Here is a 20,298-nt window from a genome sequence, read left to right as displayed (position 1 = left end):
GGGACCTTTGCTTCCTTGAATTTTAAAGTTGTCCATAAAGGATACTCCTGGACAACTGAGATAGGGCCAGAATCCTAAGCTCCTCTAACACCTCTATGAAATCCTCACGTTGTCTGGCATCATGGATGAGTAACAATAGCGAGACTGACTCCTGAGATGTTTAGATCAGTAGGGAAGCAGGTGGATGATGATGCTGTTGACATGCAGTTTCTTTGCAAATCATGGAATGATAGGGGTTGGAAGAGATCTCTGGAGATCAAGTTCACTCCCACTGCCAAGGCAGATGCACTTGAAGAAGGTCATCCAGGTGGGTTTTGAATGTCTTCAGAGAATTTGAATGCCTCCAGAGATGGAGACTCCACCATCTCTCTGTGCAGCCTGCTCCAGCACCCTTAAAGCAGTTCCTCTTTGTGTTTAGATGCAACTTCTTATGGTCAAGTTTATGCCTGTTACCACTTGTCCTGTCACTGGGCACTGCTGAAAAAAGCCTGGTCCATTCTTCTGACACCTGCCCTTTAAGTACTGATAAACATTGATGAGATCTCCCCTCAGTCTTCTGTTTTCCAGACTTAAAAGACCTAATTCTCTCAGTCTTTCCTTGTAATAGATATGTTCTGGTCCCCTCAACATCGTTTTAGCCCTTTTGTGCACCCTCTCCATCACTTTCCTGCCCTTCTTGAACTAGGGAGCCCAGAACTGGACACAGTACTCCAGAAGTGGCCTCACCAGGGCAGAATAGGTGTGGGGGAGGACATCCCTTGACCTGCTTGCCACACTCTTCTTGATGCAGCCCATGATGCCATTTGCCTTCCTGGACAAGGAGCATGTTGCTGGCTTATGGTCATCCAGTTGTCTTATCAGGACTCACAGGTCCTTTCAGTTCTTGTGTATGTTAAGTAACAGTTAATAGAATGGTGCTGTACCTGAATGCTTGAAAAGTAGAAGACCCATGTGTAAAATCACTGAGTGCCCCAGTTTGAACAGGACACCTCATGTGTACGAAGAAGAATTACCTCTGTAATTCTGTGCTGGGGATCCTAGCTCTCTCTTTGGTTGGCTTGGGCCAGCTGTGGTGTTTTGTTACAAGCCCTTAGATGAAAGGGCAGATGCTAAATTTGTTTTTTTGGTTAAAATAGCTCAAAGTGAGAAACATGTAGTACCTTCTCTCAAAATGTGCAAAGACAGAAGTGTGACTGTTTCTGTTAGTACTGGCTCTGCATTGCTGCTCTCCAGAGGCTGTGGGTTTGCAAAGCAATGCATATATGATAAATGTTGTCAGAGATATTTCTTTTAAAAGCATATTTTTTAGCTGACAGTGATACACCAAAAATGTTGTTTGGTTTGTGTTGGGTTTTCCCCATCCATTGAATAGCTAAACCCTAGAAGCCTGCAAGCTCCAAGAGTATTAATGTGGTGAGCATGTTAGGATAAGAGCACTGTAGGAACACGCTGCTGAAAAAGGCAATGTTATTTTATGAGCAGATAGTAAAAGAAGAGCAATGGGAAGTGTGTAAAAACACACAGGAGAGGCTTAATACGAGAACTATGATTAGCAGGTGTCACTATGGTTACCTAGTGATTCAAGTTTCCTGTAGATGGCAAATGGTTTCTGTTAACTTTGTATAGTGACAGCTTTTGCTTGAAAGATTTGAATGTGTGTTCTATTAATTAAATTATATGCTAGCCTATTTGCAATTAGCTCCTGCCCCAAATATCACTAGTCCTGTAATATGGCTATATGAATAGGTTCTTGGTTTTGGCTTTTCACCAGTGAAAGCACCCCTTTTCACTAGGTGCTTTGCTAGAAAATATGGGACATTTAGCCTATCATTACAATTTGAGGACACAAGCACCAAAATCCCAACGTGACATGTGTTCAGAGGTTTGGCCAGTGAAGCCCTGGATTGGAATTTTTGGCTCTGGGACACATTTACTACCCAGTAAGTTAAGATAGTTAAATACACAAGATAAGATTTTGCAGCAGCCCAGCTACTAAAAGGGAATGTGTCTCCTTAAAATACCTGACAGGAAGTTTAAAGGAATGATTGAATCTTGAGTTTGTTTCTTCACTGTAGTTTAAGCATCCAAATTCTAAAAATAGAGAGGTGCCAGTTTTGGTTTCACAAGCTGAAATCTCTGCTCTGAGTTTGCACCTAGAGTGTGCATTCAAAATAGATTAAAGTTGTTATAGACTAGGATAGAATTAACCAGGTTGGAAAAGGCCTTCAAGATCATCAAGTCCAACCTATCATACACCACCATCTAATCAACTAAACCATGGCACCAAGCACCCCATCCAGTCTCTTCTGAAACATCTCCAATGATGGTGACTCCACCACCTCTCTGGGCAGCACATTACAATGGCAAATCACTCTTTCTATGAAGAACTTCCTCCTGACATCCAGCCTAAACCTCCCCTGGCACAGCTTGAGACTGTGTCCTCTTGTTCTGGTGCTGGTTGCCTGGGAGTAGAGTCCAACCCCCACCTGGCTACAGCCTCCCTTCAGGTGGTTGTAGATGGCAATAAGGTCTCCCCTGAGCCTCCTCCTCGCCAGGCTAAGCAACCCCAGCTCCTTCAGCCTCTCCTCATAGGGCTGTGCTCCAAACCTCTCCCCAGCTTTGTTGCCCTTCTCTGGACACATTCCAGCAAGTCAACATCTTTCCTATACTGAGTGGCCCAGAACTTGACACAGTTCTCAATATAGTTTTCCTTTGAAATAGAGATGGGGAAAAAGAAGAAAAAAACTAGGTTTTTATTCAATGGTCTAGCTTTTTGGTGACTTGTTCATGACAGGGCTGTTTATTTTCCTCTGGCTGAGGACTGTCACAGGGGTACTTCACATTTATGAGTCAAGTGCCCTAAACTTCAATACTGCAGCAGAGTGTTTGGAACTCTGCAGGATGGTGAAGTTTGTAGGTTTGCATCCTCATCAGATTTCCCATGTTTTCATTGGTGAAAGGATAAATGCTACTTACCCTTTTGCCAGACTCATCCTCCTCTGTTTCTTTGTGACAGTTATGCTTGTGGAATGTGACCCTACAAACGTGTACTGGGCATGCTTTGTGTCTGCCTATAAGCAGGAATTTGGATATAATGCCTACAGATAGTAGTTAGGGTGCTCAAAACTTGAAAACCTTTAAAAATTAAAAAAGTTGGGGGATTTTGAAATTCAGGAGGTTGAGTGTTGCACTTTTAACTACTGGTTTGGGTTTTTCTGTTGGTTTTTGTTTGATTGTTTGGGGTTTACTTTGTTTGGTTGGTTTTTTTCTGCTTCCCACTTTAGAGGATATATTGCTGACTTTCCTGGAATTCTTAACCAGTATGGGGCCTGGAATTCATATCTTCTAGTAACTGCTGTAGATAACTCTCACCTCTTTAGTCTGAAGTAATTTGCTTCAGTTTTACACTGAAAACAGGATTATTTTGCATTTGCAAATTGTCTCTGTGCATGGTGAAACAAATCAGTCTCTCTCGCTTTGCTTTTTTCAGTGTATGTTCTCATATATAAAGTGTTGACTATGTTGACTTTGAGGTTGCTTTTCTTTTCCTTCTCAGGTTTGGTAGTAAACTTGTCAGGTCAAGGATTGCAAAAACTGGGTCCAGCCTTACCCTGTGACGCTGATACTCACACTCTGATTTTGGACAAAAACCAGATAATTAAATTGGAACACTTGGAGAAATGCAGGAATCTGATGCAGGTCAGTATTACCTGAATAGAATTTACTGTGAAATAAAGGTGCTCTGATGATAATTTCAATCCTTCTGCTTGAAGTAAATTAGCCTTTACTGTCTTCATAGGAAAATAAGTGATGACTAACTTAAATAGACAACTTTATTTTCAGTTTAGCTCTGGAGGTGATAGTGGGAGAGGCTGTTTTGGTACTTACCTAGGTAACTAAAAATTCAATAAATCCTGATGGGAAGAGGTATTGTAAGAACAGTTAGTCACTGGTAGCTCGAATTTCAATGCTTTTTAGCTTTTGAACCTTGAAAATAACTTAGTTTTATCTTTCCTCTGTGCAATTATAAACATGCAGGCATAGCTACATGACTCTTCTCTATTTGGCTTTGAGAACTCTTCACAGAGGAGGAGGCTTAGTAGCCTTAATTTACAAGAAGAATAAAAGCCATGTGAAATAGGAAATAAAAGAAGATATGCAAGGCATCTGTCTAGTCTTGTTAACATACTGACTCCTGTAGGCCCTCCTGTTGCTAGTGCTCATTCTTAATTTTAATTCTAGCAGCAATCTAGTGAAATCCATGAGGATATTTGGGTTTGGCTCGATGATCTTCACAGGTCCCTTCTGACCCATACCATTCTGTGCTTAGTGACAACATTGTTAAGGCAGTATATGGTGCTTGCAAAAATCAGTGTTAATCCCTCCAGGGCAGAGCTGTACAAGTGTATGTTAAGTATCTTGTAATCATAGAATGTGTTGAGTTTGGAAGGGGCCTTAAAGATAACCTACTTCCAACCCCTCTGCTATTGGCAAGGACACCTTTCACTAGACAACATTGCTCAATGCCTCATCCAGCTGAAAGTGTCTCCAGATAACTTGAGGTCACCTAATAGCTTTTAGAGACAAAATGAACTGAGGTAAGAGAGGAGATGGAGTTTATTGCTACAACAAACTTTCACCAGACTCCCAGCTTGGTGGTCACGTTATTAAGGTGTATGTCTCATCAGAATGCATGCATTTAAAAGTTGGTGATTAGCAGTCCTGCTAGCACAGGACCTTTTTGAAAATCATCTGAAAGGTGGTTTGTTCTCTACTATATTCATAGAATGGTTTGGGTTGGAGGGGACCTTAAAGATCATCTAGTTCCAGCCCCCCTGGCATTGGCAGGAACACCTTTCACTAGACCAGGTTACTCAAGGCCTTGTCCAACCTGGTTTTGAACATCACTTGGTACCATGGTTTAGTAGTCATGAGGTCTTGGGTGACAGGTTGGACTTGATAATCTTTGAGGTCTTTGCCAACCTTATTGATTCTATTGTATTCTATAGTCTATTCTATTCCATCTCCAGGAAAGGGGCATCCACAACCTCCCTGGGCAAACTCATCCAGTGCCTCACCACCTTAACTACAAGTAATTTCTTCTTAATATCTGACATTGGCAGTGTGTAAGTTTTTTACTGCAGACATGATGCAACAATTTGCACAATGATACAGCAATTCTTTTTAGGGTTTAAAAATATTTTAACATCTTGGTTTCATGTAGCATAATTCCTCCTTCATTCTCCTTTATTTGCTAGGAGGCTTTCTTCTTAACATTTCAGAGTGAATTGTAAAGGCTGCTTTCTTTTATCAATAAGTCATTTCCTTGGCTCTTACAGCTTGTTTTTTTTTTTGTGTGTGTCTGTTATTTGCTTGAAAGTGGAATGTACAGATGGAAGAAGGCCCTGTTGGATTCGATTTTTAAGCACCAACAATGAAAGCTTGTTTTGTTTCTTTCATTTGTGTGTCCATCTGCAGCTCTCTGTAGCCAACAATCGCTTGGTGCGAATGATGGGTGTAGCGAAACTGACTAAGCTCCGGGTGCTAAACTTGCCTCATAATAGTATTGGGTATGTGGAAGGGCTGAAGGACTTGGTGCACCTGGAATGGCTGAATTTGGCAGGCAATAACCTTAAGGTAAGTTGTTTGGTCTTTATCTGTTTTCCTTAATTGTCCCAGTTGGAAGGCAGATCTTCTCTTGCCTCCCACCGGGGCAGAAAAATGAGACTCAGACAAACGGATTGCAGAAGTGATGGAAAGTTTCAATGGAAAAGCAGTGAGTGGTTTACAGAAGCTACAAGCACAGTGACAAAAGAGATCCCAAAGCATAACCAGAAGCCTCCCAGCGTTTCCCTTCTCCCTACCTGAGGGTACACCCAAAATCCTCAGGGCTCTTTCTTCCCCCACTCCACTGTTAGGCTAATCTCATCTGCCCAGATCTGAGATTGCTCTTCCCCCTTCTCATCCTGGCATTAGGCCTAGCCAGGCCCAAGAGGCCTATCCCTACTAGATAGGGAGCATCTCCCACAGGAACAGCAAGGGAAGAAAGGGGAAGTGTGAGACCTTGCTGATTGATTTATAGGGAGCAAGACATTACGGGAATGAAATCTGCAGCTTCCTGTGTCCACCCACTGGGCTGGACACCTGGGGCACCAGAGGTGCACCCCATATGGCAGCAGCAGGAGGCACTCAGCCCAATCTGCCACAATAATCCTATGTTGTAGAATTTTGGAAAATGCTACAGAAAAATCTGACTTTTTCTGGTTTTGACTGGAAAAAATGTTGAAATTTTGTCTACTGGTTTATGAAGTAGAGGAGGGTAACCTTTGGATGAGAATTGTCTACCAAGAAATCACACAGTACTAGGGGGTTACAGTCATAGAATGGTCTGGGTTGGAAGGGACCTCCAAAGTTCCAATCCCCTCTGCAGTAAGCAGGTTCACTTAGGGCAAGCCACACAGGAATATGTACAGGTGGGTCTTGAAAGTCACCAGAGAAGGAGACTCCACAAGCTTTCTGGGCAGCCTGTTTCAGTGCTCTGGCACCTTCACAGCAAAGAAGTTTTTCCTCCATGTTGAGGTGGAACTTCCTGCGTTCCAGTTTCTGTCTATTGCCCCTAATCCTAACACAGGCACTACTGAGTGGAGACTGGCCCCATCTTCTTGACACCCACCCTCCAGATACTTGTAAACATTGATAAGATCTCATCTCCAGGCTAAACAGCCCCAGGGGTCTTGGCCTTTTCCCATCAGATAGATAGTTCCAGTGCCTTCATCGTTCTTGTGGCCTCTGTTGGACTCCCCAGTATTTCCCTGTCCCTCTTGAACTGGAGAGCCCAAAGCTGCACACAATACTCCAGATGTAGTCTGACCAGGGCAGAGCAGAGGGGAAGAACCTCCTGCAAATAAATAAAGGGCTTGATATAAAAATAAAATGACCTTGAGAAATAATCCCCAAATAGGAAAAGAATTGTCATCTTTATAATGGAACTGTGTGAAAACAGGAGGCTGTTTGGGGTTCCTTACCTGGTGTTTTTTAGCTTTCAAAATCATTCACTATTACTGATAACTGATTTTATTTACTGAGAAAGAGCTGCTGGGAGTAATGGACTCTTTTATTTTTGTAGGCCATTGAACAAATCAGTTCCTGCCTGTCTCTCCAGCATCTTGATCTGTCAGACAATAACATAGCTCAATTAGGTGATCTCTCCAAGCTCACATCGCTGAAGGTAGATGCTATTTTATATCTGTTTTGGTTTTTTTTTATGTTCTTTGCATAAATAAACTTACTTTGAAAACTGCTGCCTTTTAAGGCATTCATTATTCAAACAGTAGCTCTCAAAGCATTTTAATTAATCACTGTAATTTGTAGGAGGAAGCATGTAAGAATTCTTTTCCTTGTCTTCAAGTTGCAGGGCCTGAGGCAGTGAATTTTCTGCAACCACTCTAATGTTTTTGATAAAGATAACATGGTGAGATCTTGTCATGCATCAAGACAAACCATGGTGTTAACTCTTTCAGCTTGAGCACTGCAGAGGAAAAAACGTTTCCAAATGCAACCTTTTTGGTCACTGTGCCTACAGTTCTGCATTTTTAACACGAGAAGATTGAGGTCTAAAGTATAAGGATCAATTTCTGCCTTGCTGGAATGAATGAAAATAATTTGGATGATATCAGAAAGCCTTAATTCTAGTGTGTATTGTGCAAGTATTTCCTGAACAACAAAAATTGCTCAAGCATGCACTTCATCACCATGTGTTTATTTTGCAGACTCTTTTGCTCCATGGAAATATTATAACTTCGCTTCGCACTGCACCTGTTTGCCTACCTCAGAATCTGACTGTTTTTTCTTTGGCAGAAAATGAAATCAGAGACTTAAATGAGGTAAGATACAGGAGATATATCACCTTGCCTTTAGGTAGACTGAAAACACAGTTCTTTTGAGGATGTAGCTAAAGATGAGTTTTCCTTTTTGAAACCGTTGATGTTGATAGAAGTAAGTTTTAATAGTGTGCATGGAATAGCTGTTCTGGCATTAGCTGCACAAGATAGGTCATAGCTTTTAAAATTCATCCTTGAAAGAGATTTTCCCCCCCTTTTAAAATGTTTGTACATCATTCAACTATATAAAAAGTATACATGAAGGACTAAAGTCATAGAGAGCTTTTCAGGATTGTCTGAAAATTGAAAGCTGAGCTGAAAAACTGCTGCAGAGGGCTTCTGTATCTGCTGTTTAGAACAGAAGCTTGAATTGCACTTTCTGCAACTGGATGTTCTTGGAGCCATGTCTTGTTTTCTCTGTTTCTCACATATAAGAGAAACTAATATTCTGCCTATGATTTTTCACAGAATCATAGAATGGTTTGGGTTGGAACCCCACTGCCACAGACCGGGACACCTCCTGCTAGAGCGGGTTGCTCAAAGCCTCATCTAACCTGGCCCTCTCCAGTCACAGTTCCCCAAGCCTTATGGTCCCTTCCAACATGAACCATTCTATAAATCTACGTATACCTAGAAAAAAAATGGCAGTAGTTGATTGAAGGTCCTTTGAATATGTTAATGCTCAAAAGGAAATGTGATTTTCAGTGTATTGATATTTATGTTGTTTTGTGTGAGATGTCTAGCTGTAACCAGGAGAAATATGGGGCACTCTGTAAGCATTTAATGGGTTCTGCACAGTTTACAGATATGTCTTGTCTTTTTAAGGTTTCTTTCCTGGCCTCTCTTCATCAGCTGGAACAGTTGTCAATTATGAACAATCCTTGTGTGCTGGCTACACCTTCTATCCCTGGCTTTGACTACAGGCCATATATTGTCAGCTGGTGTCTGAACCTTAAGGTTCTTGATGGATACCTGATATCTCAGAAGGAAAGGTGAAATAATAGTATTAAATCTCTTAAAATTAGTAAATAAAGATTGACTAAGCTGAAATTGCATTTTTCTATAATTAACAGGTGGAGAAGTGGTAATGATCTGAAATTTTGGTTGTATGGCTAATGGCATGTAAGATACAGGCCAATTGCTAAAGTTTTCATCTATTACACAGGAATTGTTATGTAAGTTTAAGTTGTGACAGTTTAGGCTCTGCATCACACTACAACAGAAGTATAGAATAGAATTAACCAGGTTGGAAAGACCTTCGAGATCATCAAGTCCGACCCATCACCCACCCAAGCACCATCTAATCAACTAAACCATGGCACCAAGTGCCTCATCCAGGCTCTTCCTAAACACCTCCAGTGATAGTGACTCCTCCACCTTCCTGGGCAGCACATTCTAATGGCCAGTCTCTCTTTCTGGGAAGAACTTCTTCCTAATATCCAGCCTAAACCTCCCCTGGCACAGCTTGAGACTGTGTCCTCTTGGTCTGGTGCTGGCTGCCTGGAGACCAACCCCCACCTGGCTACAACCTCCCTTCAGGTAGCTGTAGACAGCAATAAGGTGTCCCCTGAGCCTCCTCTTCTCCAGGCTAAGCAACCCCAGCTCCCTCAGCCTCTCCTCACAGGGCTGTGCTCCAAACCCCTCCCCAGCTTTGTTGCCCTTCTCTGGACACCTTCCAGCAACTCAACATCTTTCCTAAACTGAGGGACCCAGAACTGGACACAGGACTCAAGGTGTGGCCTAACCAGTGCAGAGTACAGGGGCACAATGACTTCTCTGCTCCTGCTGACCACACTATTCCTGATGCAGGCCAGGATGCCATTGGCCTTCTTGGCTACCTGGGCACACTGCTGGCTCATGTTCAGCCTACTATCAACCAGTACCCCCAGGTCCCTTTCTGCCTGGCTGCTCTTCAGCCACTCCGACCCCAGCCTGTAGCTCTGCATGGGGTTGTTGTGGCCAAAGTGCAGCACCTGGCACTTGGACTTGTTGAATGCCACCCTGTTGGACTCTGCCTATCTGTCTAGCCTGCCAAAGTCCCTCTGCAGAGCCCTTCTAACAGATCAACACCTGCCCCCAACTTGGTGTCATCTGCAAATTTACTGATGACTGACTCAATCCCCTCATCCAGATCATCAGTAATACCCACTAGAAGAAGAGTAATCAATGCAGAGCTAGGGGATTGATGCCATGCATTAATGGTGACCATTTTCACCCTTCCTAACAGCTTGAAAGCAGAATGGCTCTACAGTCAAGGTAAAGGAAGATCATATCGGCCTGGACAGCATGTTCAGCTAGTCCAATATTTGGCTACTGTTTGTCCTCTTATATCTACATATGGTCTCCAGACTGAAGAGGATGCCAAACTGGAAAAAATCCTGAGTAAGCAGAGGTGAGCAGTTCTTGTTTCTCTGTTGTTAGAGACTGTACTTGAGAACATATTATATCTAACAAATAATAAGGCATATAATTAAAATTTCCCTTTAAAAATTTCAAAGCAGCATGAGGGATGGAGCTGGGAAGAGTAGTGGAGGTACATGATGTGTCCTAGAGAGGAACGAGAAGCAAGACAGTAGCAGGAGATTGTTTTCATGTTTGCTTAGCTATTCAGGGCAAATTCATTGTATCTTTCAGTCTCTGTGCTGTAGGACAGTGAAGGTGATTTATGTTGGGACTGCAAATGAAATAAACTACTTAGATTTAAGAGAAAAACACAACCTCCCCTACTTACTGTTTGCTGTTGTTGAAGTGAGGAAAATCTGTATAAGGACTTTAGATTAACTTCTGTTCTAACTGTAAATGAAGGCTATTGTGGTACATATGTATTAGCCACTTGTTTTTGTTGTTAGTTTGTTTTGTCTTGGTTTTAAGGTTGTCCTTTGAAGCACACTGTTCCCACTCGATCTCTTCATGTGACAGCTTGGGTCTGTCAGCAGAGACCACTAGAGCCTGCTGGTTCTGCCAGCAGTAGCTGATTTTGCTAAGATCTGTGCAAGTACAGGAAGAGAGTTACCATAATGCACTTCCCTGTCATGAAACATGAACTAATTGAGCTGAAAAGCTAGAAAATGTGACAGTACAGGTATTCCTCTTCTCCAGGACCTCTTAGCAAAATTTATTTTGGGTATGTTTGGTTGGTTGGTTTGGGTTTGTGGGGTTTTTTCCTACAAAGATGAGATCAGAAGACTCAGCTAAAAAGAGCAGGCTTTACAGAGAGGCGTAGTGTGGGTAGAAAGTTGGACAACAAAGGTGTGGTAAGCAGAAGGGCAACAGCTTGTCAAAAGGGCTGGAAACATGGGACTGTCTGGAAGAAGCTACTGTGTACTTTGTCAGCATAGATTGATCTCCAGGAGGAAATTACAGAGATCTTAGGGACATTTCAGGGAAGAAGGTACAACAAAAGCCTTTCTAAGTGTTCTGACACTAACGTGATCATTCTGGGGAAAATTCAGGAAGTTGGCTTACAAATTAGAACTCTTTAATGAAACAACAAAATGAAAACAAAACCCAAAAAAAACCCCACCAAAGCAACAACCATCTGAAAAAACCCTTCACTAGGAACACAAACCCAGCAAAATCCCTAGTCAGAATCCCAGAATTGCCAAGGTTGGAAGAGACATCAAAGATCATCAAGTGCAACCTGTCACCACAGACCTCATGACTAAACCATGGCACCAAGTGCCATGTCCAATCCCCTCTTGAACACCTCCAGGGATGATGACTCCACCTCCTCCCTGGGCAGCACATTCCAATGGTGAACGACTCTCTCTGTGAAGAACTTTCTCCTCACCTTGAGCCTAAACTTTCCCTGGCACAGCTTGAGACTGTGTGCTCTTGTTCTGGTGCTGGTTGCTTGAGAGAAGAGACCAACCCCTTCCTGGCTACAATTACCCTTCAGGTAGTTGTAGACAGCAATAAGGTCTCCCCTGAGCCTCCTCTTCTCCAGACTAAACAATCCCAGCTCCCTCAGCCTCTCCTCACAGGGCTGTGCTCAAGGCCTCTCCCCAGCCTTGTTGCCCTTCTCTGGACATGTGCAAGAGTCTCAATGTGCTTCTTAAACTGAGGAGCCCAGAACTGGACACAGGACTCAAGGTGTGGCCTAACCAGTGCTGAGTACAGGGGCACAATGACTTCCCTGCTCCTGCTGGCCACACTATTCTTGATGCAGGCCAGGATGCCATTGGCCTTCTTGGCCACCTGGGCACCCTGCTGGCTCATGTTTAGGCAGCTGTCAATCAGCACCCCCAGGTCCCTTTCTGTTTGGCAGCTCTCCAGCCACTCTGACCCCAGCCTGTAGCTCTGCATGGGGTTGTTGTATATGCACACAAATATATGATGATTTATATGAGGCAGTTTGACTTCTGTCCTCTACTTCATGATCTTTGAATTTAGCTGGACTGAATTTTGTATGTTTTCTGAGTTTGTCAAGGATGATGTTATGTTTGCAGCCATGTTTGTTGATTGGTGTCAGGACTTTGTCCCTTTAATGGCAAGGAAACCCTCTAAATCATTTTTGAACATAAAGGACATTCCTTCCATTCCTCAGACTTCTCTGTGCATACAAGCAAGGCATATCTTCCAGTAGACCCTTTAAAATATCTGCATCCCTTCCTCATGTTTAGAAATACTTGGTGGTTTTCAGTCTGTCATGAGAGTTGCACAATACATTTTTTGTTTGTGTTTTTTTTTACTACATGTGCTTGTAACGAAGACAAAGGGGCAGGAGGAAGGGAAACAAGAGCAGTCTGTGCAATCCCCTGCTTTGTGAATAGTTCTGTTAGTGTCTTGTAGGTGTAGGGACCTGCGTAAGTAGCTTCTTGTTTAGAATGGTGAGTTGTTTCCTTTAAAGTAGTTGATAGTTTCTTTTAGATGTCTTCTGTACCAGGAAAGTGTAAAAGAAATGCAAATTCTGTTGGGATTTTGTGCTTAGACTCCACCAGAGGCAGCTGATGCATGAAAACCAAAATGAAGGACCTCCCACAGCTTCTGCTCCCAACAAAACACCACCAGTTACTTATGAACACAGCAGCCCAGCCCAGCCACCACAGATAGTTCTTGAAAGTGGTAAGAAGCTAATCTGCACTTGTGATCTAACTGAAGAAATAATTCATCATCTTTTTTAACATCAATAATTTTTTGGAGAGAATTTCAGAGCAAGGCCCTGTTGTTTTATTTGATTGATTTTTTGGGTTTGTTTTAAAGTTTGGGGAGTGTTTTGTGGTTGTTTTGGAGGTTTTTTTGGTTTGGTTGGTTAGTTTTTGTGTTATGTGGGGTGTTGTTTGTTTGTTTGTTTTGGTTTATTGAGATTTTTCCAACTGACTCACAGAATCATAGAATGGTAGGGGTTGGAAGGGACCTGTGGAGATTTAGAGTCCAACCCTTCTGCCAAAGCAGGTTCACCTAGGGCAGGCCACACAGGAATGTGTCCAGGCAGGTTTGGAAAGCCTCCAGGGAAGGAGGATTCACCACCTCTCTGACTGCCTGTTCCAGTGCTCCAGTACCATCACAGCAAAGAAGTTTCTCCTCATCTTAAGGTGAAACTTTCTGTGTTGCAGTTTGTATCCATTGCTTCTTGACTTATTATTGGGCACCACCAAAAGGAGACTGGCCCCTTCCTCTTGACACCCATCCTTCTCAGCCCTTCCTCATCAGACATGTTCCATTCCCTTCATCATCCTTGTAGCCTCCATTGGACTCTCTCTGATAAATCCCTGTCTCTTCTGAGTTGGGGAGCCCAACATGAGGTACAATATTCCAGATGTGGTCTTGCCAGGGCATAGTAGAGAGGGAGGAGAGCCTTCTTAAACTGTCTGGACACACTTTCCTTGATGCACCACAGTTATACTTTGTTTTCCAAAAATGCATGCCATGCCTATTTCCTGTCTTGACATGTTACTGAGATTTTTAGGTGGAAAAAAAACAAACAATCCAGTGAACTAAAGAGTTGTTGTTTTGAAGTAATGAGAAGGGAGGACTCTGGGAAGACCTTAAAGGCCTTGACCTGAAGGGAGCCTACGAAAAAGCTGGGGAGGGACATTTTACAAGGGCCTGTGTTGACAGAATAAGGGGGGATGGATTTAAGATGGAAGAGGGGAGATTCAGGATGGATATTGGGAAGACATTCTTCACAGTGAGGGTGGTGAGACACTGGAACAGGTTGTATAGGGAGGTTGTGGATACTTGAACCCTGGAGATGTTCCAAGGCCAGGCTGGATGAGGCCTTGAGCAACCTGGTCAGTGGAAGGTGTCCCTGCCCATGGCAGGGGAATGGGACCTAGATTATCAGTCTCTTCCAGTCCAAACCATCCTATGATTCTATGAGTGCTCCATCTGATTAAGAAGTGTAACTTCTCCAGGGGTAGGCACTATGTACAACTTGCTGTACCCAGTATTTGCAGAGTTTGTGGATGGTATTGTGATAAATTGTTGTTGTTCTTAACTGTTATCTAGAAATCTTACTGTGATTGGCATGTTAGACCTTGTAACACCCCCAGGTTGTAGCTATCCAAAGTTATGATTTCCTATGAATGAAATGAGGATATGTCATTTAAATACTACAAGACTTTTGAATATGTTTTTTTCTCTGTGTCTAGAACCTATTATCAAGAAGAATTCTTGGGTTGGACCAAGTGCCAATGATGATCATTCCTATGCAGCTAAGAACTCTTTTTTTCCTGAAAGAAGTTTTCAAAAGGACTTACACCTTGAAGATATACAGACAGATGAAGACAAACTAAACAGCAGCCTTTTATGCTCAGAGTCTACTTTCATGCCAGTTGCTTCAAGATTGTCTTCGGTATCTCCTACTTCAGATCTGAAGCTCCATGGAATCAATTTGGGCCTAGAAGATGATGATACAGTGGTCAAATGTGTGAGGGATACTAATAGTGGAGAAACAGCTAACAAACAAGAAGCTTCAGGTGTTGCAAGAGAGCATTCAAACAGAGTAGTGAGAAATGTGGAACCTCAAGAGAATATCAAAGAGAGTATGTCATTGCCACCTTCCAATCCAGTGACAGCTAGCCTGACTAGCAGCTGTTCAGTGTCCTCTGAAGACCAAATTCTGTGTAGTCACCCCAGTGCCTCAGTAGGTGCTGATTTGGGACCAACAACTTGCTGTCCTGATCAGAAGAAAGGAGAAAGTTCTTCTTCATTAGCTGGTGTTGATCAAGGCACAGCTGAAGCACAAAGAATGAATAAGGCAGCTACCAAGCTTCAAGCCTGCTGGAGAGGATTTTACACAAGGAACTACCACCCCCGAGCTAAGGAGGTGCGGTACGAGATTCGGCTGAAAAGAATGCAGGAGCACATCATCTGCTTAAACAATGAGCTAGAGAAGTAAGTGCTCTGTGTTTGCAGATCTGAATGAATACAGCCATTGTTATTATGGGGAGAAATCAAATGAAAGTCAGTAAGGCCAAGTGTGAAGTTCTCTATCTGGGGGTGAACAACCCCATGGATCAGTACAGGCTGGGGGGCTGATCTTTTGGAGGGCAGCTCTGGGAAAAAAGACCTTGGAGTGCTGGTGGACAGCAAGATGACCATGAACCAGCAATGTGTCTTTGTGGCCAAGGAGGCCAATGGCCTTGTAAGGTGCCAAGAAGAGTGTGGCAAGCAGGTTGAGGGAGTTTCTCTCTCCCCCATCTATTCTGCCCTGGTGAGACCACATCTGGTGTACTTTGTCCAGTTCTGGGCTCCTTGGTTCAAGAAGGGAATTGCTGGAGAGGGTACAGAAAAGGGCTAAAAAGATGCCAAGGGAACTGGAATATCTCTCTGGTGAGGAAAGACTGAGGGAATTGGGTCTTTTTAGTGTGGACAACTGAAGTCTAAGGTTGGGAATCTCATCAGTGCTTATCAGTACTTAAAAGGAGGTGTCAGGAGGATGGGACTAAGTTTTTATCAGTGACAGAACAAGGGAACAAGCTTGAACATAAGAAGTTCCTTCTGAAGTTCTTGAATTGAAGGGTTGCTGCAGAGCACTGGAGCAGGCTGCCTAGAGAGGTGGTGGAATCTCCATATCTGGAAATTAATAAAACCCACCTGGACATGTTCCCATGTCCAGGGAACAGGTGATCCTGCTTTGGCAGAGAGGGTTGCACTGGGTGATGTCCAGAGATCCCTTCCAAACCCTACCGTGCTGTGATTGTTCTAGGATTTTTCAGAAGAGGTACAAATGGGTCTTGAGATCACTGCTCACAGGGGAACCTAGCATTGGCAATATCAAATGTTAATGATAGTAGAGAATGTCTTCTTATAAGATAAGCACAGTGATGCCCATAGCTGTTGATACTCTAGAAGTGCTTTCCATGAGTAGGTTGGGCTAGAGGCCATTTCTCCATTCCCTTCTTTGCAGGACTTGCACGTTTCACTGCATAACCAAAATAGAAGTTGTGAAGTGTGGGGGTTTTTTTTCCCCCACTTGTCTCCTGGCAATTAGTGAAAAGTAGAATTCTCTCTGCCTTGCATGATGCAATTAAAAAATGCAGTTCTGTGCTTGTTTCTGGGTTTTTTTGGTGCTTTTTTTAATCCTATAAATCCATGTTGGGAGGAGATCATTATCAAAGTTCCTCAATTTATTTATAAGACAGAAATTGCAGATTTAGTTAATACCCTTCTGGATCAGCTTGGGAACTGGCAGTCTGACAGATATTTTTTTGCTATCACAAGTGACAAAAGTTCTGAGCCCCCAGTGAACCTCTAGAAACTTTGAGTGCTTATACATCATAGTTACATCCAAGTGATATGGGGTTGGGGAGAGCATAATTTGAAATGAAGGAGCACTGTGTTGGTTGGTTGGTTGTTTTCCTGTGCAGGAAAAAGCAGCACATTTACCTAAAATAAAGAGCTTAAATTCAGTTCACAAAAAAAAAAAAAAAACCAACTCAGCAACCCATCCCAAGTATTGACAAGTCAGTGCTGCAGCAAAAGGAAGCAGAATCTTAATATAACTCTGGAAAAGAAATTTGAAGTCAGCAGCTGGGTATTGATAGCAAGCCAGACTGCAGTAATGCCTTAATATTAGACTCTGTTGTATCTTTCAAGAGTACTGGCATTTTTGTGATTCTTGCTGTGCTTGTTACCCAAATGTTGCATAGTTAAGCTGCATAAATTTGGATGTGTGTTCTTGCAGATTAAGAAAAGAAAGAGAGGAAGATAAGATTCAGAGGCTGGTGCAGGAGGAAGCTGTCAGATTTCTTTGGAACCAGGTAAATAGTTATAGTCCTTTCATTTTCTTCTGCTTAACACATGAATCCAGAAGGCATTATTTCATAGTGTAGGTCATGCAAAAATAGTCAGTATGGTTCTTTTCCTGCCTAGTGATGACTAGGGTGGCTTATTAGAATCTAATTACTGTGCTGTTTGGTGTTCTTGGGGGAAATAGCATTCCAAAGTGTTAGTACAAGAACAATGGTTGTGTCACAAAAGGCTAAATTATAGCCTGTTGTGAGGAGGAGGACAAAAATGCAAGGGAAGCTAAATAAGCTCAGCAGAAGTGTGAAGAATGATGTGACTGCTAGATGCTCAGGGGCAAAGGAAATAGTGTCAATTTAGGTCATTTGTGAGCAACTCACTTGTAAAGTAGAAAAGTTATTAATGCATCTTGTAAGCTGTTCTTCCAAGTCCTCCAGTTTTCTTAATCAGAGGTTATCTCATAAAGATTCCCCATCTTTTCTGGTTTTAAGAGTAGATTTCTTGTCCTTCAGGTACTTGCACTGGGAGGTGTGTGTTCTCTGTCAGTGTTGAGCACCTGGGTTTAAAAGCCATTATTTAACAGTGTGAAGAACAGGTTTTCCTCAATGCCATAGCAAATCTTTTGTTAGTTCACTCAGTCTTAAATTTTATACTGGAGCTTTGTTGCTGATTGCAAGGAATAATCCCAAAAGACTGAAGATAGAGGAGGGTAGATTTAGACTGGATATTTGAAAGAAATTCTTTACAGTGAGGGTGGTAAGACACTGGAACAGGGTGCCCAGGAAAGTCATGGATGTCTCCTCTCTGGAGGTGTTCAAGACCAGGTTGGATGATGCCTTGAGCAACCTGGTCTAGTGGGAGGTGTCCCTGGCCACGGCTGGGGGATTGGAACTAGAGGATCTATGTTCTATGAATCTCCAAGCACTTTTAGCAGCATTTCCTAATGAAATTTTTTCTCTATACTTTACAGGTTCAATCCCTTCAACAATGGCAGCTGTCAGTGACACAAAATTTAGGTGCCAGTTGGCAACCTGGAATCCCTTCAGGCAGTGTTTTCTGTCCATCTGAACCATCTGTTCGATCATCCACCCTTGAGCAAAAAAACCCAGCAGATGTTAGTTCTGCTTGGTTAGCTCCATCTAGTGATGTTCTTCAGGAAAAGTCTTTGTTGCAGTACCCAGATTCTGGTTTTCATTCTTCCATGGCTGATCAGACTCATGCTGGTGACTTGAGTAGCTCTGAAAAGAGCTTAGTGGAAGGAACCGAGAGCTCTCTTTCAGTGGACACTGTCAAACAGTGTGACAATTCTCTTTCAGCAGATTCTTCTGATATAGAGGATGGCCACGGGGAATGTGGGCAGAGTAAAGAGAGCTCTAGCAATGATCAGGACAACAGTCTAATACAGCAGTATTTGGAATCTGTTCAGCAGCTGGAGGAGGCTGAAGAAAGGACAAACTGCAATGATGAAACTGAGGGCAACTGGCCACAAATTGCTGTTTCAGCAGGAAGCCGAGCTACTTCATCTGATGGTGTCCCTGTAGATCTCCCTCAAGACACATCTTCCCCTGCCCGAGGTGAAATCAGCCAGACAGCAGAAAGCTGCAAACTGAATTCAGGAATAGTAGAAGGGAAGCAGGCAGACTGTGATTCTTCATTCCAGGTGCTGCATGTTGGGATAGCTGTATAACAGGCTCAAAAGACGAGGGATTCCCTTCCACTTTCCTTTCTCTTTCTTTTGCCCCTCGGTACAAAACTTACTTTTCATGGGTGCTGTTGCAGATTTGTGACTCATGTTACCAATTTATGTTTCAATTAGTGTTTTACTGATGTTGCTGAGGACTGAGACTAACTCTGCTAACCTGAAATCAGCAAAGCTCTCAGTGACAGTCATTATGCACTTTATTTTCCTACGTAAATCTGATATCCTAATAACAGGCTTCCTTTAAATTTATTGGAGGTGTTGGGGAAGGTGATGATGTTTTCTGTAAAATTCACTTTGGTGAATGTGTTACTAAGTCTTTTAAGTTGTTTTTGTTTTCTCTAAAAAGCAGAGTTCTTGCTTTGCAAAGAGAAGGGAACACCGTGGGAAGAAACGGAGTCAGTACAGGTAGTGTATATGTGTAGGGATACAGCCCGATGAGAAATACGAAAGCAAGTTGCCTTTCAGACTTCTTCTGACTTCAACAAGAGTAGCTTGGTCAGTATTTCAAAGAAGCATTCCATTAAACAAATATCCAAGTCAGTGGCTTCTTTTTCTGTCATTTACTTGAAGCTGCTGGCCAGGAATGACCTAATTTACACATGTCCTGAAACAAGGACTTACAGGAGTGAGACCATGAGGAGCTTGAAACAGACTTTAACCTTTGTTTGCCCTGGGGTTGAACTTCCCTATTTACTCAGGTAAGGCTCACAGTGGAACCAGTAGCAGCCTTTACTAAAATAAGAATTTCAAAAGGGCATGTCATTTGTGAACATCATCATTTCCAAGACTGCACTGCTGGGTTAATAGCAGCAGATGTGATGATATGTTTTCCTTCTACAAGGATGCTGATGTTACTGTGGGATTGGGATCTTGATGGCTTTCACATTAGTGCATTTGATGGATCACAACAACTTCTATCTACAGGTATAAATATTAAAAGCAAATACTATGAGTTTAAACTACTTATTGACATCTCTGCTGGGGGCAGGGAGGGTTATTGTTCTGGGGTTTTGTGTTTGATTTTTTTCCCCCCTCTTTATATCCAGTATTGAGCATTTTGGTTAGACATGGATAAAAAGCTGTAGTCCTTCCCTTTTGCTGTTACCTAGACTGTTTTCCACTTACACACTGAGTTTGCTCTAGGCACTGCTATGTTTGGTTCTTAATGAAAAAAAGACCAGTTAGCTTAGTGTCTTGCAGAAGTGGTTAGGGAAATCTGGGATACAATTTGTGATGGACACCAGTGAAATGAAAAACTTAGTGTTGTTATTTCCAGGGGTAAGTTCAGTTTGCTAATGCTGCATTTTGCAGTGTGTATTGGAAAGCCAGTGTTTCACTAGCTTGCTAATACAAACTTCTCAGATATGAAGACATGCATATTATTATTCTCTGAATCCACAGAGTAACTTCTGGTGCTATGGTGTCATTAAAATCAACTAGTGCTGTTTTAAAGTGACTCTTATGGCCATGTTACTGTGTAAAATAAGTTTTTTTTGTAACAGCTTTTGTTGCTTCTCTACTTTA

At 42.5% G+C, this 20,298-nt stretch overlaps 1 protein-coding gene across 1 annotated transcript; it reads left to right on the top strand.

Annotated features, from left to right (window-relative positions):
- Positions 1–156: 156 nt before the first annotated feature.
- On the top strand, positions 157–19,544 carry CEP97 (centrosomal protein 97). Its single transcript, XM_054163896.1, has 11 exons — positions 157–307; positions 3,557–3,699; positions 5,479–5,637; positions 7,127–7,228; positions 7,770–7,883; positions 8,706–8,872; positions 10,108–10,272; positions 12,811–12,944; positions 14,474–15,218; positions 17,011–17,086; positions 18,043–19,544. Exons 1-11 carry the CDS (start codon positions 157–159, stop codon positions 18,757–18,759), a joined length of 2,673 nt encoding a protein of 890 aa, XP_054019871.1. The 3' UTR covers positions 18,760–19,544.
- The last annotated feature ends 754 nt before the right edge of the window (positions 19,545–20,298 follow it).

This window comes from Dryobates pubescens, chromosome 8 (genome assembly GCF_014839835.1).
Source record: "Dryobates pubescens isolate bDryPub1 chromosome 8, bDryPub1.pri, whole genome shotgun sequence".
In the NCBI taxonomy this organism is placed as follows: domain Eukaryota; kingdom Metazoa; phylum Chordata; class Aves; order Piciformes; family Picidae; genus Dryobates; species Dryobates pubescens.
Note: the sequence above shows the minus strand (reverse complement) of the source record. Positions and strands in the feature narration are given on the sequence as shown.